Source organism: Sorghum bicolor, chromosome 1 (genome assembly GCF_000003195.3).
Source record: "Sorghum bicolor cultivar BTx623 chromosome 1, Sorghum_bicolor_NCBIv3, whole genome shotgun sequence".
In the NCBI taxonomy this organism is placed as follows: Eukaryota; Viridiplantae; Streptophyta; class Magnoliopsida; order Poales; family Poaceae; genus Sorghum; species Sorghum bicolor.
Genome location: NC_012870.2, coordinates 80573255 through 80594940, shown reverse-complemented (window position 1 = coordinate 80594940; position 21686 = coordinate 80573255). Strand labels below are relative to the sequence as shown.

General features: G+C 38.6%; 1 protein-coding gene across 2 annotated transcripts; it reads left to right on the top strand.

The window, feature by feature from the left end:
* On the top strand, positions 591-21247 carry LOC8081555 (CCR4-NOT transcription complex subunit 1). Of its 2 annotated transcripts, none has more exons than XM_021451743.1 (51): positions 591-821; positions 1398-1698; positions 1785-2010; positions 2298-2637; positions 2717-2830; positions 2900-3028; positions 3106-3282; positions 3476-3667; positions 3790-3927; positions 4087-4206; positions 4313-4554; positions 5053-5156; positions 6893-6987; positions 7059-7295; positions 7542-7739; positions 7917-8013; positions 8108-8205; positions 8290-8435; positions 8515-8623; positions 8709-8855; positions 9099-9146; positions 9276-9404; positions 9495-9728; positions 9805-9951; positions 10035-10120; positions 10204-10309; positions 10380-10475; positions 10580-10732; positions 12203-12382; positions 12478-12713; positions 12809-12935; positions 13009-13128; positions 13470-13514; positions 13689-13766; positions 13885-14001; positions 15045-15171; positions 15960-16060; positions 16165-16293; positions 16409-16477; positions 16848-16994; positions 17069-17206; positions 17729-17776; positions 17866-18012; positions 18088-18149; positions 18730-18883; positions 18969-19160; positions 19244-19348; positions 19454-19585; positions 20126-20374; positions 20633-20734; positions 20809-21247. In XM_021451743.1, the coding sequence occupies exons 1-51, from the start codon at positions 723-725 to the stop codon at positions 20944-20946; spliced, it is 7251 nt and encodes a 2416-aa protein (XP_021307418.1). In that variant the 5' UTR covers positions 591-722; the 3' UTR covers positions 20947-21247. The 2 variants fall into 2 exon arrangements, with proteins under 2 accessions (XP_021307418.1, XP_021307419.1); XM_021451744.1 differs by having other exon boundaries at positions 12809-12908; positions 20809-21185.

The following is a 21686-nucleotide window of genomic DNA, read 5'->3' as shown; positions in this document are numbered from 1 at the left end:
CACATAATTGAATTTATATTTTTTCACAAAAAAATTTACATACAGCTGCAGCCACGTGAATTGCTATAGGCGTCGACAGATACTCATGAGTCATGACTCCCGTGCAACGCACGATTACTAAAAGAAAATTGACTCCCGTGCAAATATTTATCTAGTATTCGCTCAGTCCACAAATAAACATATATTTCGTTTTTTCAAGGAGTTAAATTATTTTAAATTTGATCAAATATATTAAAAAAATACTAATATTTATTATATATAATATGTATTATTAGATTGAGCATAAAATCTACTTTCATAATATATACTTATTTACATATACAAATATTGATATTATTTAATATATTTTTAGTTAAATTTAAAAAAATTATTGATATTATTTAATATATTTCTAGTTAAATTTTAAAAGGTTGATTTTTTTGAAAGCGAGACGTCTGTAGATGGAGCGAGTATATATAAATATGAAATACAAGTAGATAAATAAATCAGTTATTATTTGTAATAAACAAAAAAATGTTGAGGGATGGAAACAACTTTTCCCCCACCCCAATGTGTGTGTATGTATATACGTGATGGTGGGCTGAGGTCCACCCTCACGCTGCAGATTTCCAATCCCCCGTCTGCTTTGCGACGCTCTCACAGGAACTCGCTCGACCCCCAAACCCCTCTTGCCCTAGCGCTCCGCGCCCCCGCCTCCGCCTCCGCCTCTCGCCGACGGCGAGATGATCCCTGTCGGCGCCGATGTCGCTGCGGAGCTGCGCCTCCTGCTCGAATGCGCCACGGACTCCAACTTCGACTCCATTCGGCGCGAGCTTTGCCAGGTACCCATCTGTACGCTTTTGACCCTCCCCGCTTCCTACCAGCGTTGCGTCCCCCTCCCCCTCCCCCTCCCCCTCGATTCGTCGCTTCCCAGTCTGGATCCGCGGGTTCCAGTGCGTTCTCGCCAATGCTGCGTCGCCTGTCTCCTTGTGAGCGCGATCAACTCTCTACCCTAGGTTACGCTATGGTAGCGTTTAATTTGTTAGATTAGAGTTGCAGGCCACAAGTTCAGCGCCTAGCGACCTAGGTTGTTAACTTTTCATCACATTGATTACTGCAAACAAGTGGGGTTTTGGGACTTATGGCCGCGCTTAAACTCTGTGTGAATGAATAATTATAACTCATTCGCTTTACTAGCTTTGGTAATGTAACTAATCTATATCGTTTCCTCAAGCACAGATCTCGTGATGACTTTTCACTGGCAATTTTAGTTCAAATTCTTGTTGAACCACCTATTGCAGTTTCGAAAAAAATAGACAGTTTACCTACTTGCTTCGACCATATCTTAGTTCTAGTTACTGAATACTGAGTCTGCTCGATCTCTTCTAATTCAAGATATTTTTTCCCCACGTTTTCAGTTAGTTGACAGTGGCCTGGATGGATGCATTTTGGTGCTCCGAGTATGTCTGAATCAAGTGTTGCTGAATGCTGGGGAGGTCAAGAACCTCCAGTTGCAACAAAAGCTTTTATCTGATGTTTTCAGATATTGTTTGCATAAGACATGCTTCGCAACCAGTTTTTGCGAGGTGCTGACAACGATAGCCTTGACGAATGATTTTCTTGAAAGCTTGTCAAATCTGCTGGAACTCTCAGTTGCTGAGAAAGTTGGTGTTGGACTTGCACTCTCAGATTCTGAGGACTCAGAGATAAAGCAGAAAGGTAGACATTTGTGTGTGAGTCTAGTGATATCATATCTGCTACTCTTATTTTCAGATGGTCATTGAAATTTGCCTCTTTTGTTTCAGGACAATTGTTTTCAATTGCTCAAATTGAAGAGCTGTGCACGAATCCTATCCAATCTGTATCAAATGATCAAATTCATGAAATCGTCGTGTTTCTGCATCAGTCTGATGGCCTGTCGAAGCATATGGACACTTTAAATAATGTTATATCTCTACTAAAGGTCACAGAGACACCATTTTTTGCACCTGTCCCAAATGGAGATTTTGATAGACAACCAAATCCTTCAAGGTATTCAGTTTCTGACTAATCAAAATCTTATTGCCTGTTTGGATCCTCTCTTCTAAACTTTAGAGCTATAACAACTTTAGAGCTAAGTCTCTAAACAGGTGATCTAAAGTTAGCTCTAAACTTTACCCCACCTCACATTAGAGCTTTAGAGCAAAACTGAGCTAAAGTGCTCTAAAGTTTTTAGAGCTCTAATAAAGTCTAGAGGGGATCCAAACAGGCCCTTAATATTTGTACTTCTTCGTTCCCATTTATTGACAAATGCTCCCCCTTTTTTTGTTGCCATGTAGACATTTGGATATGTACTTTGGTAGCACAGATGATGATTTTGAATCGCTTCTGTCTGAAATTGGGAAAGAAATAAGCATGGCTGACATTGTAGCCGAGTTGGGTTATGGATTTACTGTTGACAACACTCATTGTAAGGAAATACTTTCCATTGTTGAGCCTCTTGATGATGTCGCTGTATCTAAGTTGCTTGGGGCTGTTGTTGGCACTCATAGTGGTCTTGGAGAGGCCCATAACACACATGCAACATTTGTATCTGCTATTCGTAATAGCCACACGAATGACTCACCTCAGCTTACTAAATGGAACACAGATGTTCTTGTGGATTCAATCAATGAACTTGTAAGCTATTGACTTGCTTTTTCATTGGGTGTTCTTTTTTTTTTGGCACCCTTACACTCCATCTCTCTTTATCATGCAGGCCCCAAGTACAAACTGGGTGCGGGTAATGGAATATCTTGATCATGAGGGTTTCAATATACCTGATGAAACAGGCTTTTATCTATTGATGTCTATATATGCACGTGCTTGCAAGGTATGTGTATAAATTTTTTTATTTTTTGAAAATTAACTAGTTGGTTGATAAATTAATTGGATTATACAGGATCCATTTCCACTTCATGCTGTTTGTGGGTCATTGTGGAAAAACACAGAAGGCCAGATATCGTTCTTAAAGCATGCGGTTTCTGCTCCACCTGATAAATTTACATTTGCACATTCTTCCAGGCACCTGGTAATTTTGACATCATCTGGCCTCACTCTCGATAAAACACTATCCAATTCACCCCTAACAGTTGTTATATACTGTAGGCATTACAGGATTTGGCAGGTCCTAGTCAAGGCAATCATGCTTGGTTCTGCCTTGACCTTCTAGAAGTTTTATGCCAACTAGCTGAAGTTGGGTACACTGCATCTGTACGATCAATGCTTGAGTATCCACTGGGACATTGCCCTGAGCTCTTACTTGTTGGTCTTAGCCACGTCAGTGTATGTATTTCTAGTCCCACCTAATGAGTTCACCTCTAGTTTCATGACTTAAATAGTGTTTAACGTTCACCTTGTCTCTTACTTTTTGGTGTTAGCTGCATCAATGTATGCATTTCTAGTCCCACATAACGAGTTGCCTCTAATTTCATTGATTTTAATAGTGCTACTATAAGTTCCCCTTGTATCTTTGCAGACCGTGTATAATCTCCTCCAATATGAAGTACTGTCCTGCGTATTTCCTGCTGTACTGAAGGATCCAACAAAGCGCAATGTAGTGAATTATCTCTGGCATACAAACCCATACTTCACGCTTCGAGGTTTTGTTGATGCTCATAGTGATCCAGACTGTTTGCTAAGAATTGTTGATGTTTGTCATGATTTGAAGGTTTGTATAAGAAAAATACACTTTGTTTTCTAAAATTGTATTGTATCGAAACTTATCTACATGCTTCCAATAACCATTTACTCAAATTTGTTTCACTCAACTTTTATTTCTACTTGAAACAGATTCTGTCTTCTGTCCTTGATTCTACTCCATTTGCATTTTCTATTAAAATGGCTGCTGCTGCCTTGAGGAAAGACTATAGTCATCTTGAGAAATGGCTAACTGAAAAGTTATCTCTATATGGAAAAGGTTTTGTTGAGGTAATATGTAATATGCATAATCTATTCTTGTAAGCTGCTACATTGTAGCTGACCTCTTCCGCATCCATCATGCTGTTCAATTCTGCTAGCAACTACCCATTTATTTCAATGCTTGATTATAAGGTTTATCTTGCCTAACTTAACTCTTTCTACTCTCAGGAATGTGTTAATTTCCTGAAAGCAACTATGAGCAACACAGATTATGTCTTAGATGGCACGACACAACCCCAATCTATTGTCAAAAACATATATTGGGAGTCTTGTTATGTCTTCATAAAGGTCTGCATGGTTATTGTTTTTTTTAAATTTGTTTATTGCTTTTTTTTTGTGTGGTGGGGGTGGGGGTGGGGGAATCAGTATGGACTCATGTTATGCACATTCTCAGGTTCTCCAATCTCACTCGGGGCAGCTCTTGTCAGATGTAATACTGGATGAGATAAGGAAACTGTGTTCTCTGTATGAATCAAGGAATCCTAGCTCTGTAAGAGAGCTTATTAGTTCAGAGGGAGGGTCAGATGACATTGAAGTAGAGGCTAATGCATATTTTCAACACATGTTCTCTGGACAGATAAGCGTTGACTCCATGATACAAATGCTTGGACGCTTCAAAGAATCTACAGATAAGAGGTGCAAACTTAAGCTATAACTGGAATTAATTTGGATTGATTTATGTTGCTTTTCTGACTCACCGTGTGGTTTGGACAATCACTTCACAACATGCTTCAAAGACTTGTTGATGGAAATAGGTTTGGACCAGCTTATAAAATACTGAAGAAGATATACGCTCAACAATTTAATTAACCCGAGTGCTAAAATTACAGCCATGATCATTTCTTTGAAACTTAGCTTTTTTTATTTAAGGTATGCTTTATAGACATTATTTGTTCCAAATCGGGGCAGTGCTGTGTTAGGATTGCTTCCTTTTTTTTTAACACAAGCTTAGGATAATCTGGAAATTTCAATGCTTACTGCCAGTTCCTTTTGCCTTCAAAGTTGCTGCCTGACTAGTACTCTGTTCCGTTTTGCGATAACTTCTGTAGATATGTGTGCTCCAGTAGAATTTTGCTTACACTAGTCTGTGCCCAGCTCTTCATAATTGTATTATTTGGATGCTTTGGTTGACAGGGAGGTATCGATTTTCAACTGTATGATCTCAAATCTTTTTGAAGAATACAAGTTCTTTCCCAAGTATCCTGATAAGCAGCTTAAGATAGCAGCTGTTCTGTTTGGTAAGCACATCTTTATTTTGATTGGCCTTCACAAGCCTTTTACTGTATATATATTTTCTCTCAACCACGCAGGGAACTGTGTAAAATTGCAATATGAAGAAGATGATTTGTTACAGCTAGTTTGCTAGATTACATTCTGTTCTGGTGTCGGTAAGGAGGTACTGAGGTAGGGAAGGTGGAGTAGGCTGAGTTCCTTGGCTTCGCAGTCTATACCTGCCGGCAGGATCAGAGCTAGATTTTACCCCGTGACTCCCTATTTTGTTAGAGGAAGAAGTGACAGTGAATAGATTGATTCATTGCTTAATCTCAACTCCAGGTTGTCAAACGGTTTACATAGGCCTCTGGCCCAACAGCTCCTAAACTGAAGCCTAAATTGTCTCGATCAAATCTCACAAACCAAATCTCCTAATTGCTTATTTCCTTAATCGATAAGCTAGTCACGGCTGCAGGCCAGGGATCATGGTTGAACCCTGCCTAGCCACTTTCCTGGCCGGCTTGCCGCACATAACACTGTTTATTGTATGTAATTGTTACCTGATGTTACTTTTTTTCATGCAACACTCTTTTCAGTTCAATGATAGGTTATCTAAATTTAGACTCTTATGCAATAATGCTCTAGGCTTATGATCTGGGGTGATAATTATTCTACTTGACAATCGTAGTATCTCCCATTCTATGAAATTCCAACTGAAATGAAGCTTCTATTTTCTTATTGTTTACCAGTCTGTCATTTTCCACAGTTTTGCTCTTCGTTCATTTGCGCTACATTAAAACTGAAGTTAATCTTAGTCTCTCTAAAAAAAGGAAGTCCAAGGATCAAACATGTCGTGCTGGAGTGATAGTCTGAACTGAAAGCATGCATGGCAGTTTTTCCCCCTCTTGTGAGTGATTTTGGTATAGGCAAGGTCAATGTTATCAAGTTGTCTAGTCAATCCAAGTCGCCATAGGACCGACCAAGCAACTATCTGTGACTAGTCATTGACCAGGTCCTAGTTGTCCCCTAGTTGTCCTATATATTTCAGGACTATTACCAAATATATATACTAATATACTATATGTTCTAGTGTACAAATCAAGCATGAAGATAACACTAGGTTGGTGGCTGCATGTAGGGTTGCAAATTGGGCTGAAAAACATGAGCCCAAGTGGCCTAAGCCATCCCAGATGCAGCCCATCACCTTAGCTGCACAGCAATTCCATTCTGTCTAATCGTGATTTGTCGACTAATCGGACGACCAGAAAACTAATCGGCCTAATTGAGTCGTAGTCCCGAGTTGAGTCTAGGATACCAACTACGGTTACGATAACTTTTGAGTCTATCTTTTGCTGCATCGACTCGAAAAATAAAATTCTTCATTTGCATCAGTTCTGATGATTCGTGAGGCCAAGAGCCTCTGTATCTTTGCTTTGGCTAAGGCTTGGTTATGATTCTGTCGTTGGTAGTCTGTAATGTAGCCCACATACTTGCCAGTTATATGCTGAGTTTGATGATGGCAACCATCCACCTATGGATTGATGTTGCTTCTTTTGTATGTGGGGTGTGTTTGGTTTGATCCCTGCCTCAGGCTGTGCTGCCAGACGCAGGTGTCTGAAGTCAAATGCCTCGGAGTGTGGCCAGTTCCAATCCAAACAGGCCCTTCGGCCAGTGGTTCGGCTGATGTGCCATTTAGCTGATGGAATGAATTTTTTTTTGTCTAAAAAATATCTTTCTCTAATACAATTCTATTCCTGAATAGGATCTCTTATTAAACATCAGCTTGTGGCTCACCTGGCGCTTGGAATTGCTCTACGTGGTGTCCTCGATGCCCTGCGCAAATCTGTTGATTCAAAGGTTTTCTAGGACCTCTCTGACATAGTGACATTCTTTTACATGTAATGCTGATGGTGTTATTGGGCTTGCAGATGTTTATGTTTGGTACAACAGCACTGGAGCAGTTTATGGATCGTGTCATAGAGTGGCCACAATACTGTAATCACATATTGCAGATCTCGCATCTTCGTGGAACACATTTTGAAATGGTTTCTGCTATTGAGAGAGCCCTAGCCAAAATCTCATCAAGTCAAAATGAGCCAAATGTTGGCAATCTGCTTTCTGCAGAGCAGCATGTTTCTGGTTCATCATCCATTGAAGGCATAGAGGTAACTTTATCACATAAGCTTGAGGAAGGAGAACACATTTTGGTGGCAGGCTTTGAATTTGAACTGAATATATAATGGCTCTTGCAAATCGGTTTCCTTTTTGTTAGCAATTTAGGATTATGGGAGATTGCTACATGCTGACTGATTTGCTATGTTATCAACTGTCTCTTGAATGCTATGGTTGGATTTTCATGATTCCTTCTACATTTTTTCTAAATGATATGGTGAATTACTGAATTTATGCAGGTGTCTGAATCATCATGGCTGATGGGTACCATCCCAAGTCAATTAGGAAGGCCTCTTTCTTCTTCTCCTTTGCAACATAGGCAGCAGGGTCTTCTTGGGGAGAGGTCTAAGGTTTCTCTGAGTTCACTGAACAAGAGCATTGTATCCAGTCAGCCTCCCCTTGCTTCATCATCTGCTGATTTGACTATTAATCCAAAGGTATCAGGAAATTTTCATATGCATGCCTCCTAATTTCTGATGTCAAGACATTTTTGATTTAGTGGCTGTTTCCATTTCTTTCTGGAATATCTGTATTCGAGATTCCTGTTTGCTTGTTCCCTTCACCTATATATACATATATACATATATATATATATATATTTATATTCAATGCAGGCAACTGCTCCACCCTCTTTATTAGCTTCACCTCATCAGTCAACCAGTGTTTCAACGAGTGTGCATACTGGATTTCTGCGTCCTCGAAGTACCTCAGGTGGCTTGCTAGCTTAACACATTCGTGATAACATCAATTACTCAAGCCTTTTACCGTTAATTTACAGTTACATTGTTATGCCTGTCTTTTCTAGGATTGCCTAGGCAACCTTCATATACTACTGGATTTGGGACTGCTTTAAATATAGAGACGCTTGTTGCTGCTGCAGAACAAAGAGATACACCAATTGAGGTTAGTTTTGTTTCTTTGAGTTTGCTCTTTTGGGTTAATATACATAACTCATCCTGTGCTAATGGACTTCTTCTCTTAACCTAGACACCTCCACCTGAAGTTCAGGACAAAATTCTTTTTATGATCAACAATATATCCATCTCAAACATGGAAGCTAAGGCAAAGGAATTTAATGAGGTCATACAAGAACAGTATTATCCTTGGTTTGCACAATACATGGTCATGAAAAGGTATCATTCTGAATTTACTGATTCCGTATAAATTTGTCTGACAATGCTGAGGTGTACAAATCACTGCTCATCGTGACAGGGCAAGCATTGAACCAAATTTTCATGATCTGTATTTGAAGTTCTTTGATAAAGTAAACTCAAAATCCTTGAACAAGGAAATACTGAAAGCTACATATGAGAACTGCAAGGTTTTTGTTCACTCCAATTCGTCTGCCCTTTTTTTCTTATGTTTTTGCTAGCCGTTTTGTTTAAACTTGGACACTTTTGCTGCAGGTCTTGTTAAGATCAGACCTTATCAAATCTAGTTCTGAGGAGCGCTCCTTGCTAAAAAACTTAGGCAGCTGGTTGGGAAAGTTCACCATTGGTAGGAACCAGGCACTAAGGGCTAAGGAGATTGACCCAAAATCTCTTATTGTAGAGGTACTGCTTCTCTGCGCTAAACTCTAGTAGTTGGGAGTTCTCAAAGCTCCCTTAGGCTGTCTAGAGCCCTTTTTTTAGCATAAAACTAGAGCCTTTTAGTATTGCTCTATATTATTTAATAAGATATTTCTGTTTCACCTGTGTTTTTTGTGGTAAATTATTTATGTGCTTCTTGAGGTGTACAATTCACTTAAATGGATTCAATTTGTCTGCCTATAATCTTTTGAGAATTTCTTTCTTCAGGCATACGAGAAAGGATTGATGATTGCGGTCATACCATTCACTTCAAAGGTATCCATTCCTGCTATCTTTTTTGTAAAAGATTCTCCAAAGATTATAATCTGATTAAAATAGCCCAAAGAAAATCCAATTATTAACTTGGGCGCATATCATGAGTCATGACCATTGGCTGCTCTGCAGATTCTTGAACCTTGCCACTCAAGTATTGCATATCGTCCTCCAAATCCTTGGACCATGGGAATTCTAAGTCTACTTGCTGAAATATATAATCTTCCAAACCTCAAGATGAATCTGAAATTCGATATTGAGGTTCTCAACATTTACTTTTTTGATAGTTTCTTTATTGGCCTTGTATCTGCCCTAGCTACCCATGCTATAACTGTTCTTTTGTGATTTCAGGTTCTATTTAAGAACCTTACTGTTGACATGAAGGATGTGAAACCAACTTCCCTGCTTAAAGATCGTCTGCGAGAAGTCGAGGGAAATCCAGATTTTTCCAATAAAGATGTTACTGCATCTCAAACCCCTGTGGTTGCAGAAGTCCCATCAGGAACCATCCCATCACTAACTCATATGGAACCTGAGATCAATATCACATCCCGAGCTATGAGCCTTCCAAATATACTTAATCAGGTTGGCTTTGAACCTCTATCAATTATGATGTGGTACACTCTTCTGCCATTATAGTTGGAATATATTTTGTTTGCAGTATGCTGCTCCTGTCCGTCTACCTACAAACAGCACGGTAGAGGATGACAAAGTTGCTCTGATGATGCCTGAGCAAGTGCCCTCATTGACCCAGGTTTCGCCAGCACAAACACAATCACCATCACCATCTCCATTCTCTGTTAATCAGGTTAACTTAATGTTTTAACTGCTGTTATTTATCTAAACAACTAGATTATGTTATATGATTTGTTTACCATTTGCGATATGCAGCTTATGGCGGCTATTCCACGTGATGAGATACGCTTCAAAATAAATCCAAAGCTTGGCTCCCTTGGTCCACAATTGCAGTATAGCAAGTATGCTCCCAGGTTTCTGAAATGAGTTTGTTATATTTCATTTGAACTTCTTTTGTTGCTGATAAATTACTTGCTTTATCTAGAATTATGGATTTGGCTCTGGATAAGGCTAACAGGGAGATAATACTCCCTGTTATTCAAAGAAGTGTGACGATAGCAACCCGAACTACAAAAGAACTTATTCTGAAGGTTGCTTTCTGACCTGCTTTGGTTTAAGATGTTAGTGTGATGATATTGTTGACACTTATATTTCTTGAAGGATTATGCACTGGAGTCTGATAACAGTACAATAACTCGATCTGCACATTTGATGGTTGCAACATTAGCTGGAAGTCTGGCACATGTTACTTGCAAGGTATTTCTGCTTGCGGCCTTTGAGACTATGTTGATGCAGTGCTATGCCTGCTTGTTCATTCCATTAGCCAACTGATAACTGTATTTCCTTTTTCTCTGCTATAGGAACCTCTTCGTGTCGCACTATATACCAATCTTCGGAATCTCATTCAAAACCTTATGAGCGGCACTGAAACTATCGAGCAACTTATTCACATGCTAGTCAATGATAATTTGGATCTTGGCTGTGCCATCATTGAGGCTGTGGCAACACGTCAGGTAACACCTTGATAATTCTAATTCTGCTGAGCTACGTACACCTTTTCCCCTTAGGCAGATTTAAAAGCGTAAGGTTCAAAATCCTGGATTATTCTTAAAATTCCAATGGAGTTGTCAGTCTTCTGTAATTGCTTCAAGTCATTTAAGCTCAGACATCTAACAATGATTACTCATAAAGATAAACTATACTCCCTCCATCCATTTATTTATCGCAGTCATTTTAGGGTCATGCGCAGTGACCAAGGAGAAATTAATTTGGCCAGTGAAAGGAGTTGCATGCAGACGGTTGAATTAATTAGACCAGTGAGAGGAGCCGCATGTGCTTGGGAAAAGGTGAAAATAGTGGTCCCTAGCTAGATGACTCCGATTCTTGGAGAATTTTTTTTCGGTAAGATGACTCCAATAAATGGATGGAGGGAGTATTATGTTAAGGGGTCGTTTGGTATTACCACCGTCCTGAAATATAATGGATTTGAGTTTGTCGTAAGTCAAACTACATTAAGTTTGACCAAGTTCATAGAAAAGAGTATTAAGTATTATTGACGTCGAGGAGATAAACTATAAAAATATATATTTCATGAATGTACGAGTATCTAATGATGTTCATAAAATATTGTAAATATTATTCTTCTCTATAAAATTGCCAAACTTAGGATAGTTTGACCTAGGCAACTCAAAATCCATTATATCTCAGTATGGATGTAGGACTTATTATTAACGACAGCTTCTGTCTGATCACCATTAATGATGGAGATCTGGACCTAGTATCATTTAGCCAAGCACGTGCTTTTCACTAGAGATGGCAATGGATTAGAATTCCATGTCGAAAGTTGGGACCCTAGAATTAAAACCTTGCGTTCACTACTTTGTGTGGTGTGATTAGATGTGTATGAGGGTTTCACGTCAAAAGTCGGCGTGTCAGACTCAGACCCTAACTAAAAACCTCGTGTTAACACGTTTAAGTAAAATTTTATTGAAATCGATTGATTTGTTTTTGGCGATGACTTAATACAGTTGCTCACTACTTTGTGTAGATCAGTGTGAATAGATATACGTGGGCCCCATGTCGAAAGTCAGACTCTAAAACTATTATTTTTATTTCAGCGAAATTAACTGAAGTTTATTTGAAATTGACTTAGTACAATTGCTCATGATGGCAGATTGGTATGACTACATATATGTGTGGGTCCCACGTCATAAACTTAAAACTTGCCTTTAAAGACCGGTCTATCTCTGAAGTAGTCAAGTCCACATTTTGAGTCAATGTTCAATGAATTTTGGACTTTGTTGGATTTAATGATTATGGACATCCAAATCCAAATAGATCCTATCCAAGTGCATCCAAAGCAACTAGAGTCCATTTGGACTTTGTATTATCCAAATTTACTACCACCTCTACTTTGATAATGGATAAGTGGCTGACGCTCTTTTTATTTGCCCTGATCCTCGTGACTAACATGCTTTTTTCAGGCTGAAGAATTGATTGATGTAGAAATAGCGCAGTCATTTTCACAAAGGAAACAAAGAGAGGCCGGTGGTCCTGCATATCATGACACCTTTGCTTATGCTCAAGGGCCGTTTGCTCGTGTACCTGAAGCACTACGTCCTAAGCCTGGGCATTTATCTACTTCTCAACAAAGAGTGTATGAGGTATAGCAGCAAAACATAAACTTCTGAATTGAAGTTATAGATGTTGTTTCTGTATTGGACACATGGCTATCTGCATCCAACTCTGTTCTTTTCAGGACTTTGTTCATGTTTGGAATCCCCATAGTCAAAATGTCGGTGCTACAGGTTCTGGTCTGTCTGGTGGCACTACTGCCTCGAGCACTCTTGGTGTACCTCGAGCTTACAGTCCAAATTCAGCACCGGTATCCTCAAGTAATTTGTCAACTATTCATATAAGTGGACTAACATCTATTACTCAGCCAACGGAACTGGGGTCTGAGGAATCAGTTACTGGTATCACACAATTTTCGAGGTACACATGCTTTGGCTATCTTTTACGTGATATGTGCTTCCTTTTTTTTTTCTGTTGCTTGTTTTGGACCGATTAATATCTTGTGTCTTCCATAGTAATCCTGCCCAAGTTGGAGCAAGCGAGTCTTCTGTCCTACTTGGTGGAACCATTGGTGCTGCATCTACATTTTCTCCATTGGCATCTAACGACCTTCCTGTCAGTGCAATGACTGTCACAACCAATGTAATTTTTCCTGTTGACCTCATGATTATGTTGCCATATATTATTTTCTAAGACCTTTCTAACCTTCTGCCAGGAAATAAGTGCTATGGTGCCACCTCCATCAACATCTGCTACTGATCGCCTGGGATCTATTTTACCTGAACCTTTGAATACTGGGGATGCTTTGGAGAGATACCAACAGGTTGCTCAAAAGGTACTGATATTTTGGTTCGTGCTTGTCACCAAGATCCTTTTGGGCTTGTTTTTATTAAATATAATATAATGTAATGTAATGGGAATTACTAAATTAAAATGAACACGCCTCTTTTATATCCTTACACTCTACTGACTGAAGCCTTCTATTTGATGGTTCCTAAGTTAAAGATCAGATGTTCTCGTCCTGTGAAATATGCCTATAATCATTTGGTATCCTATTTTATTTATGAGTTGGTTCAAGCAGTTTTTTTTTCTGCTTTGCCTGTAATCTACTCTGAATGTTTTTTTTCTTTGGTAACCTATTGATAGTAGACTAATATGTGTATTCTTTCCCTACAGCTGGAAGCTTTGATTGTTAATGATGGCAAAGATGTGGAAATTCAGGTCAGACAGTGCTTTCTTTATACTGCTCCAGCACATCAATATTCTTGTAGGATTCAGCCTATTTGCTTAGCAAAATGTGGCATGCTATTGTGCTCTGCTTCATGTGTATGTTTTTGCAATTAGGTCACCTTTTCTTCTTATCTGATGATCCCTAATGTAATGTTTTGTGTTCAGTCTGTTATTGCGGAAGTTCCTGATATCTTACGTAGGTGTGTTAGCCGGGATGAGGCTGCATTAGCAGTAGCACAAAAGGTAATTGATCTATTTGATTAGGAATATACACATTTCTCAGTTCTTTGTTCTTTGTTCTTTGTAACTTACTGTTTCGACTGTTTTAACAGCAAGCTTATTTTGGTGCATTATGTCCCAGGTTTTCAAAAGTTTGTATGATAACACGTCAAATAGTACTTACGTCTCTTGGCTTCTAGCAACCTTAGTTGCAATACGAGATGTCTGCAAGCTTGTTGTCAAAGAGCTAACAAGTTGGGTATGTTTCATTGTGATATTCAACCTTTGTATTCCACGTTATGTGCTTTATTGTGATATAGTTAACGGTGAAATTTTTTTACGTTGAGACAAGCTGAGTTATTTAATTATGTTTTGATTTTGTGTTATTCCATTTCCATTTTATATTGTACATACATTCTATGGCTGAGATTGTTGAAATTTGATAGTTCATAGGTTTCTTTTTAGTGGAGTGAAGCTTTAGTTTTTTTGGGTCTTCTTTGACACCGCAGTAAAATTTTGTTTGAGTATTGCTTCTGTATGTTTAATGTCAATAGCATTAATTGCATGAACAGAACATCAACAATATAAAACACAAGCACCAAATATTAACCTGTCAGCTACGGTTTGGTGTGAGGTCTTAATATGGAACTCTGCCTTTATTCAGTAGGTATATTAGTGGGTTTTGTTGGTTGTGTGGGTTCAGGCCCCCTGCCCAACCCCCCCAAAAAAACTGTTTTTGTATTTGGGTGATCCACCCTTTTTCTCCTTCTTAAGACTATCTCCAACAATCGTCACCCAAAATACAAGACCCATTTGTCCTTTGGGTAGCGCTACAGGTAAAAGGTTCCATACCTATTTTTAGTCTTCTCCAACAACAAGACCTAAAAGACAACACTCTCTGCAAATGGGTCTCGAGGAGAGAGGATACCCAAATTTGGGTTATGCCTCTCCTGATACCCAAAATAGGTCTTCTGTATGGGTACTCTGTTGGAGGCTATTGGTATTGTGTTGGAGACCCATTTTAGGTTTGGGTTCCCAAATGGGTCTCCCTCTTGGAGATAGCCTAATGTATTGATACGCAGCTCTCCTGCGTGTTCGAGGGAAAAAAAAAAGAGGTCTTAATATGGAACTCTTACTCTATAGTCTATATCTTTTCGTTTCAATTATAGTACCATTTCATTTTCCTTTTTGAAGAAGTGGGCTTGATGTCGCCCTGGTTTGGTTCTTTTGTTTCATAGTTCACCATGAGGGATTTGAAAGCGAATTAATTTCCTTTATTTGTTTATTATCCTTTTCGTTCAGGTAATATATTCAGATGAAGAGAAGAAGTTTAACATTGAAATCATTTTTGGCCTTATTCGTTCCGAGTTGCTGAATCTTGGGGAGTACAATGTTCATTTGGCAAAGCTAATTGATGGGGGAAGAAATAGTATGTTGACATTAAAAATATTTCCTTTCATTTTTATTCATTCTTATTTTATACCTGTGCACATTTATTACCAAAAGCTACAGGATGGTCTCAAAGTTCATTGGTGATATCTGTTGCTACATGTATACCTGGATTATATAACCTAGTAAAATGTAGTGACAAACCAATTGAGATAGATGCATCATGCTTTTAGGAGGATGTAGGTATGCCTCTAGAAATCCTGTAGCATAAACTCCTAACTCATCAAATTGTGAGCAGAGGGAGCATAAGATGCTGAATTCAATGTTCAAGTTGGATCTTTTACAATTTAGTTAGCACAATGTGTCGGTATTATATAAACTATAGTTTTGTACAGGGAACATTGCCTTGAAAGTGTGATACTAGCATCAATTGTCCTCTGGATTAGTGCAAGTCTTAGACGGTGATCCAAGGCAGTTCCTCATCCATTAAGGCATTAACAAAGCAACAAAAATACATGAATGTTCAGCAGGGAAAAAATGACCTAGAGAACATGACAAGGAAGAAACATATTGGGTGCTTTCACTGTTTCGCATGTGTGCGCAAAAAAATATTTTAGGCCTAGCATCAATTGCCCACTGGATTAGTGCAAATCTTAGACGGTGATCCCTGTTTAATCTTCTGGACTGGCGTAATTGTTCCACATTTTTGTTCCTGCAAATTAGAGAGCTTCATGGACTGGATTATTTTGTACTATTCTTCATTTTTAAATGAGATTGTTATTGTTTTTCAGTTAGTTGGATTTACCTGCTTTCTTTTGTCCTATTCAGAGGTTGCAACAGAATTTGCAATGTCTCTTGTCCAAACATTGATTACTCAAGATTCTGTTGGCGTCTCAGAGCTTTACAATGTTGTTGAAGCACTGTCGAAGGTATGTTGGTTTGCAATGTTGTGGAAGATTCTGGACATGATCTTTATTTTCTTTTAGTATTTATCCAAGGACCAGGTTCAACAGTATGAAATGTTGGTTTGCAGCTTGCAAGGAGACCAGGTTCACCTGAATCGTTGCAACAATTGATTGAAATTGCAAGGAATAATGTGAGCACCACTACTGGTTTTGTTGTTGGGAAGGATGAAAAGGTCAAACTGCCAAAGGATAAAAAGGTTTATGATCTGATCAAAAAATATCAGTTGCCTTCACATCTATGAATATTCTTTGTCCTGTCCTCAAAATGGCTGCCCTGTTTATTCAATTGCATTGCTCTTACTCAATTTGTAGGTTCTAGCAACCCGGGCAAACAAAGAGGATAGCACTGCTAATGAAATTACACTAGCTGATCCAAACCAGGTTCGGTTGACATGCTGAAACTTCTTATTCAGTTTTTATGTATCATGAATCCTATAGATTTACAGAACCTTAGTTTGATTTTCATAATCCAATTCTCTTTTTTTTAAATAGATTTTTTTTTCTGTTTCTGTTTTTTTATTCCATTTTTCAATTTGTTTGGTTCAATTAGCAACTCTTTTGTATCTATCTTGTTTGTTCCCTTTTCCACTCAGAATTTCCTGTCATGATTGCGGGGATGTGGTCACATATTAGCATGTTAGTTCAACCAGGAGATGAAGTCGGTTTATAGGTCTTCCATTGGTGGTGTTAACTATACCTTGAATGTATTTGCTAGAATGTTAATTAATCTGTTAAATTGTTTGATGTACAGGTGGCAGTCCTGTTTTCTGAGTGGTGTCAGATGTGTAATCATGTAAGTGCTAGTGATGCGGCCTACAGTCGTTTTGTCTCACAGTTGCAGCAGGATGGTCTGCTGAAGGGAGATGATATCTCTGAACGCTTCTTTCGTATTCTCACGGTGATGAATCTACCTTTGTACCAGATTATGCAGTACATTTTGGCATACTCAGATACTTATTTTGGATCGTTCAGGAACTTGCTGTTACACACTCTCTAGTCTCCGAGCAAATTGTTGCTCCTGGTGGATCATCTCAGCAATCACCACAGCAACCTCACATTTCATATTTTTCCGTTGATTCATACGCAAAGCTTGTGGTTATGGTTCTCAAGGTACCTAAAGGATTTTCCACATGTATTAAATGTGACTTCCAGACTGCAGTTTTTCAGTGTTGAGTCCATTAACTGTTTAAAATTGAGTAAAATGTGTTTTGTCTGTAAGTGTTGTTTTGCATGAGAACTGGGCCTTTGGGTATCTGAGGTTATCAGAAAGTGACTAGTCATGTTGGATCGAACTGCATATTTTGATCCCTGCATTCTGTTATGTTTAGTTCTACTTTATTTTTCTGCTATCTTGGTTTGTGTTGTGCAGATGATTGATGTACTATATTGTCAAATCTTTTCTGTTCTATTTAGCTGCATTATCATGGTACTTGAGTAACATTTGAGCTATTAGTTGAGCTGTGTATCATTGGAGTTATATCTAGTAGGGATCTTTTTATTGCCTAATTAGTTCTATTTTTATCTAGAAGGGTAATTCCATATTCTCCTTGAGTTATTGGCATATGGTAATACCAGCTACTATTGATAAAACTCACGTTGAGTGTTATTAATTCCTTGCTTATCTGTATTCAGTACTCTTCATTGGAGATAACACCAAATAAAGCCAGTATACTTTCCAAGGTTCGTTTTTACAAATTGGTTATGGCTTTGGAACATGTACATATATTGATAGTTCATAAAACAAGTTTTTTCCAACTTGTCTTGTCCAGATTCTATCTGTTACAGTGAGAACCATTCAGAAAGATGCTGAGGAAAAGAAAGCTTCATTTAATCCTCGGCCATACTTTCGATTGTTTATAAATTGGCTCTATGACCTTACTACTACCGATGGCCACCATGATGGTTCTAATTTTCAGGTACGCATGTTAGCAATGTATTGTTTAATACTTTTATTGTGACATCTGTGATATAGCAATATTGATTGGTGACAGATTTTGACTGCATTTGCAAATGCATTCCACATGCTACAACCCTTGAGAGTTCCTGCCTGGAGGTCTGTCCATCACTGTTATCTACTTTGTCAATTTACCTTTCTATTCTATGTTGATGTGTTCAATTATTGTGTCATGTGATGTTTAAAAGCATGTGTATGCAAGTCCTGGTGATTATGCTTAACTATAAGCTTTAGATTGCTATACACTTAGTTGCCATCCATAACATGTGTGTTACATTGAAGCAGTAATGTCCTGGAGGCCCAATAAAATATTTGTTGTACGAACTGACCTTACATCATTTAATCTGGATTGGGATCATAATGTGAGTCACAGAGCTAGGACTTCTTTTTTCTCTTCTGTTTATTGAGCTCCAACCCTCAATTCTTGCTACTCATACTGCTCAGTCGAAGGGAGCAGAAATTAGTTCACCTAAGCAGCTTAACGTTTAAACTCCAAACTCGGAACGGTTCTTTTTTGCACCATGAAGTCAGCTGATTCTTCTTTCCCTCTACTTGGTGATGCAAGTGCCTGCTTCTTGTCATTGCTGCTTTATTATCGACTACAACTATTTTTAACCTTTTTTGAACACATGCTATGTTCGCTATTCTGCATTATCTGATTAAAACTATCCTTCTGTAGCTTTGCTTGGCTTGAGCTGGTGAGTCACAGGAGCTTCATGCCAAAACTGCTGATGTGCAATTCACAGAAAGGTTGGCCATTTTTCCAGCGGCTGCTTGTTGCTCTTTTCAAGTTCATGGAACCATATTTGAGAAATGCTGAACTCCCAGAGGCGGTAAGTTTTCTATTTTTTGCAATCATTACTAGTTTGATTCAAGGAATACTTCTTAATTTTTATATCGTATCTACCTATTTTGTAGGTGGACCTTTTATACAAAGGAACTATGAGAGTTCTGCTTGTACTACTGCATGATTTTCCTGAATTTCTTTGTGATTATCACTTCAGTTTCTGTGATGTGATTCCTTCGAGTTGCATACAAATGCGCAATGTCATTCTTAGTGCTTTTCCACGTAACATGAGATTGCCAGACCCTTCTACTCCTAACCTAAAGGTACATGTCATCTGTGGAGCAGTGCTTTCTCTGTCCTGATACCAATTGGGCATATTTAAGTTGTTTTTCTTCTTGTTTTACAGATTGATTTGTTGGCTGAAATTTCAATAGCACCACGAATCATGTCGGATGTTGATGGTGCCCTCAAATCAAAGCAGTTGAAGACTGAGGTTGATGAATATCTCAAGGTCAAATAATTTTTCTTGTTATTATCCTTTTTTATAAATTTGGACTGCTATTGACTGCTATTCATGGGCTGATATGCATGCTGTTCTCACTTTGGTATCACACAGAGGCCGGAGGGCTCTTCCTTTCTAAGTGACCTGAAGCAAAAATTGCTGCTGCCTCAGAATGAAGCAACTGTTGCCGGGACACGCTACAACGTGCCTCTGATCAATTCACTTGTTCTTTATGTTGGCATCCAAGTGAGTTTTCTCCAGTCAGTTTTCTCATTAGAAAGAAAACACATTATGCAAAAGTATGCATTGAAGAGCCAAATGATGAAAGCTATGCTGTTACATCACCTTAAGCATCCTCTGAATTATTATTTTCATCATATTATTATCATTGGCACTCATGATGTGCTGCTTTGATGCACCACTTCCCACTTCAGTAATTACAAGTCACAATCCCATGAGTTCCTGCAGAAGAATCCAAAATTGTCCTACCTGATTTTTTCTTTGCTCTTTGAGAAAGATCCAAACTTGCATTGGACTTTGATTGCCTGATCAAAACATCTCTCCCTTCATGTAGTATGTTTGAATATCTCTAATTAGCTTTTGCTAAAGTCCTTGTATCTTACAGCATATAGATGCAGAACCTATAATCTGTTCTGTTTCTTCGCCAGAAATTGCATTAATGATGCAGTGTACTTTGGTTTAATTTGTTTGTGTTTTGTTCTTTGTTCTTTTTTTCTAAAAAAATATTGTTTGCATCTCTAACCTCGTACTTGAATCAATATATAGGCTGTGCAACAACTGCAACTGAACAAGGCTAATGCATCAGCATCAGTACAGCAGATTAATCATATGCCTCCGATGGACATTTTCCAGATTGAAACAGCTACCGAGATGTTCAGAAATCTTATAACAAGTTTGGATACAGAGGGCCGCTACCTTCTGTTGAATGCAATCGCTAACCAACTGCGCTATCCCAATAGCCATACGCACTACTTCTCCTTCATCATTCTGTATCTATTTGCTGAGGCTACCCAGGTATTGCAAGATGTTGCTTGTACGGTATTGCAAGATGTTGCTTGTACGGTTACATGTGCCACCTTGCTTTCTTGGGTTCATGTTGTATGTGGTGCATCCCTCTGTAACGAATCTCTGGACGCTTCTTCACATCCCCGTATAGAATCTAATTCATTTTTTGGAGGCCGCTAGTGTTTGCCATGTTGTATATGCTTGCTATTAGTATGGATTCTATGACATACCCTCTAATGTCAATGTCCATGCTATGTGATTGATCAGGAAATTATCCAGGAGCAAATAACGAGGGTTCTTCTGGAGCGTCTCATAGTGAACCGCCCTCATCCTTGGGGGTTACTTATTACTTTCATTGAATTGATAAAGGTATGTGACATGCTTTTTGTGTGATAAATTAAAATGTCGCAAACAGAGCGCTAAATGTACCTTTCTTGTGTTAGAATCCGCGTTACAACTTTTGGAACCGGTCTTTTACACACTGTGCACCTGAGATTGAGAAACTGTTTGAGTCGGTGGCAAGGTCCTGCGGTGCAAAAGCTGTAGACGAAGGAATCAGTGTGCATGATGGCAGTCACTAAAGTTATTTGCTTTGTTGAAGTGTTGTTTTTGTACTATTTCTTCTGTCTGGCACTGTAAATATTTGCGTGCTGCCCTATCTGTGCTTGTACAGATCGTCTGAATAGTAAATAAGGCTGGAAAACTGTAGTGCGTCTTGTCAGCGATTTGGGTGCCTGTGCTTTTGCCTGGCAGCTATGGAATTACTATTGATTGCAAGATGCTCCAGGTGCAATATTTTCTGTGGATTGGTTGACCTTTCCATTCAAGTCTATCAGAATGGTAAATGGTGCAACGATTGCTACAAAATGTTTGTCAAGAAAATCATGCATCAAGGCTGGCCTCTGAACACTCGCTCCCTCGTGGTGTTGTGTGCCGAATTCATATTGATTTCAGCCTGGCCTAGCACCCCCTTCTCTTAGAACGGAACATTTCAATATCGGTCTGTACTCAACCGTTTAAAATTGCACACCAAATACTTGAAAATTGAAGCGAGTATTGTAAATTGCAGGCTATATCATTTAACGGAGCGTGAAAAAAAAGGGCATTTATAAGGTGACTGATTTGTGGAATGAGGTAGTCCATCATATTCCACTTCTTAATTCTTTGGTTTGTGTAGTGTAATAAGTTGATGTATCACAACTTCATGCGTTAGGCTTATAATTAGTCTTAGAGCATATCTTAGTGTTCCCAATAAATCTCACCTCTGATCTCTAAACGCTTGAAAAAATAGACTAGTCGTGGATATATCTGCCTGTCTATC

What these genes read in the sequence shown, in the direction of transcription:
- LOC8081555 (XM_021451743.1), top strand. Translation starts at nt 723, where the DNA reads ATGATCCCTGTCGGCGCCGATGTCGCTGCGGAGCTGCGCCTCCTGCTC. An exon ending in CTACATATGAGAACTGCAAG is followed by an intron (nt 8,624 to 8,708) that starts GTTTTTGTTCAC and finishes CTTTTGCTGCAG; the next exon opens with GTCTTGTTAAGATCAGACCT. An exon ending in AGGTTGATGAATATCTCAAG is followed by an intron (nt 19,349 to 19,453) that starts GTCAAATAATTT and finishes GGTATCACACAG; the next exon opens with AGGCCGGAGGGCTCTTCCTT.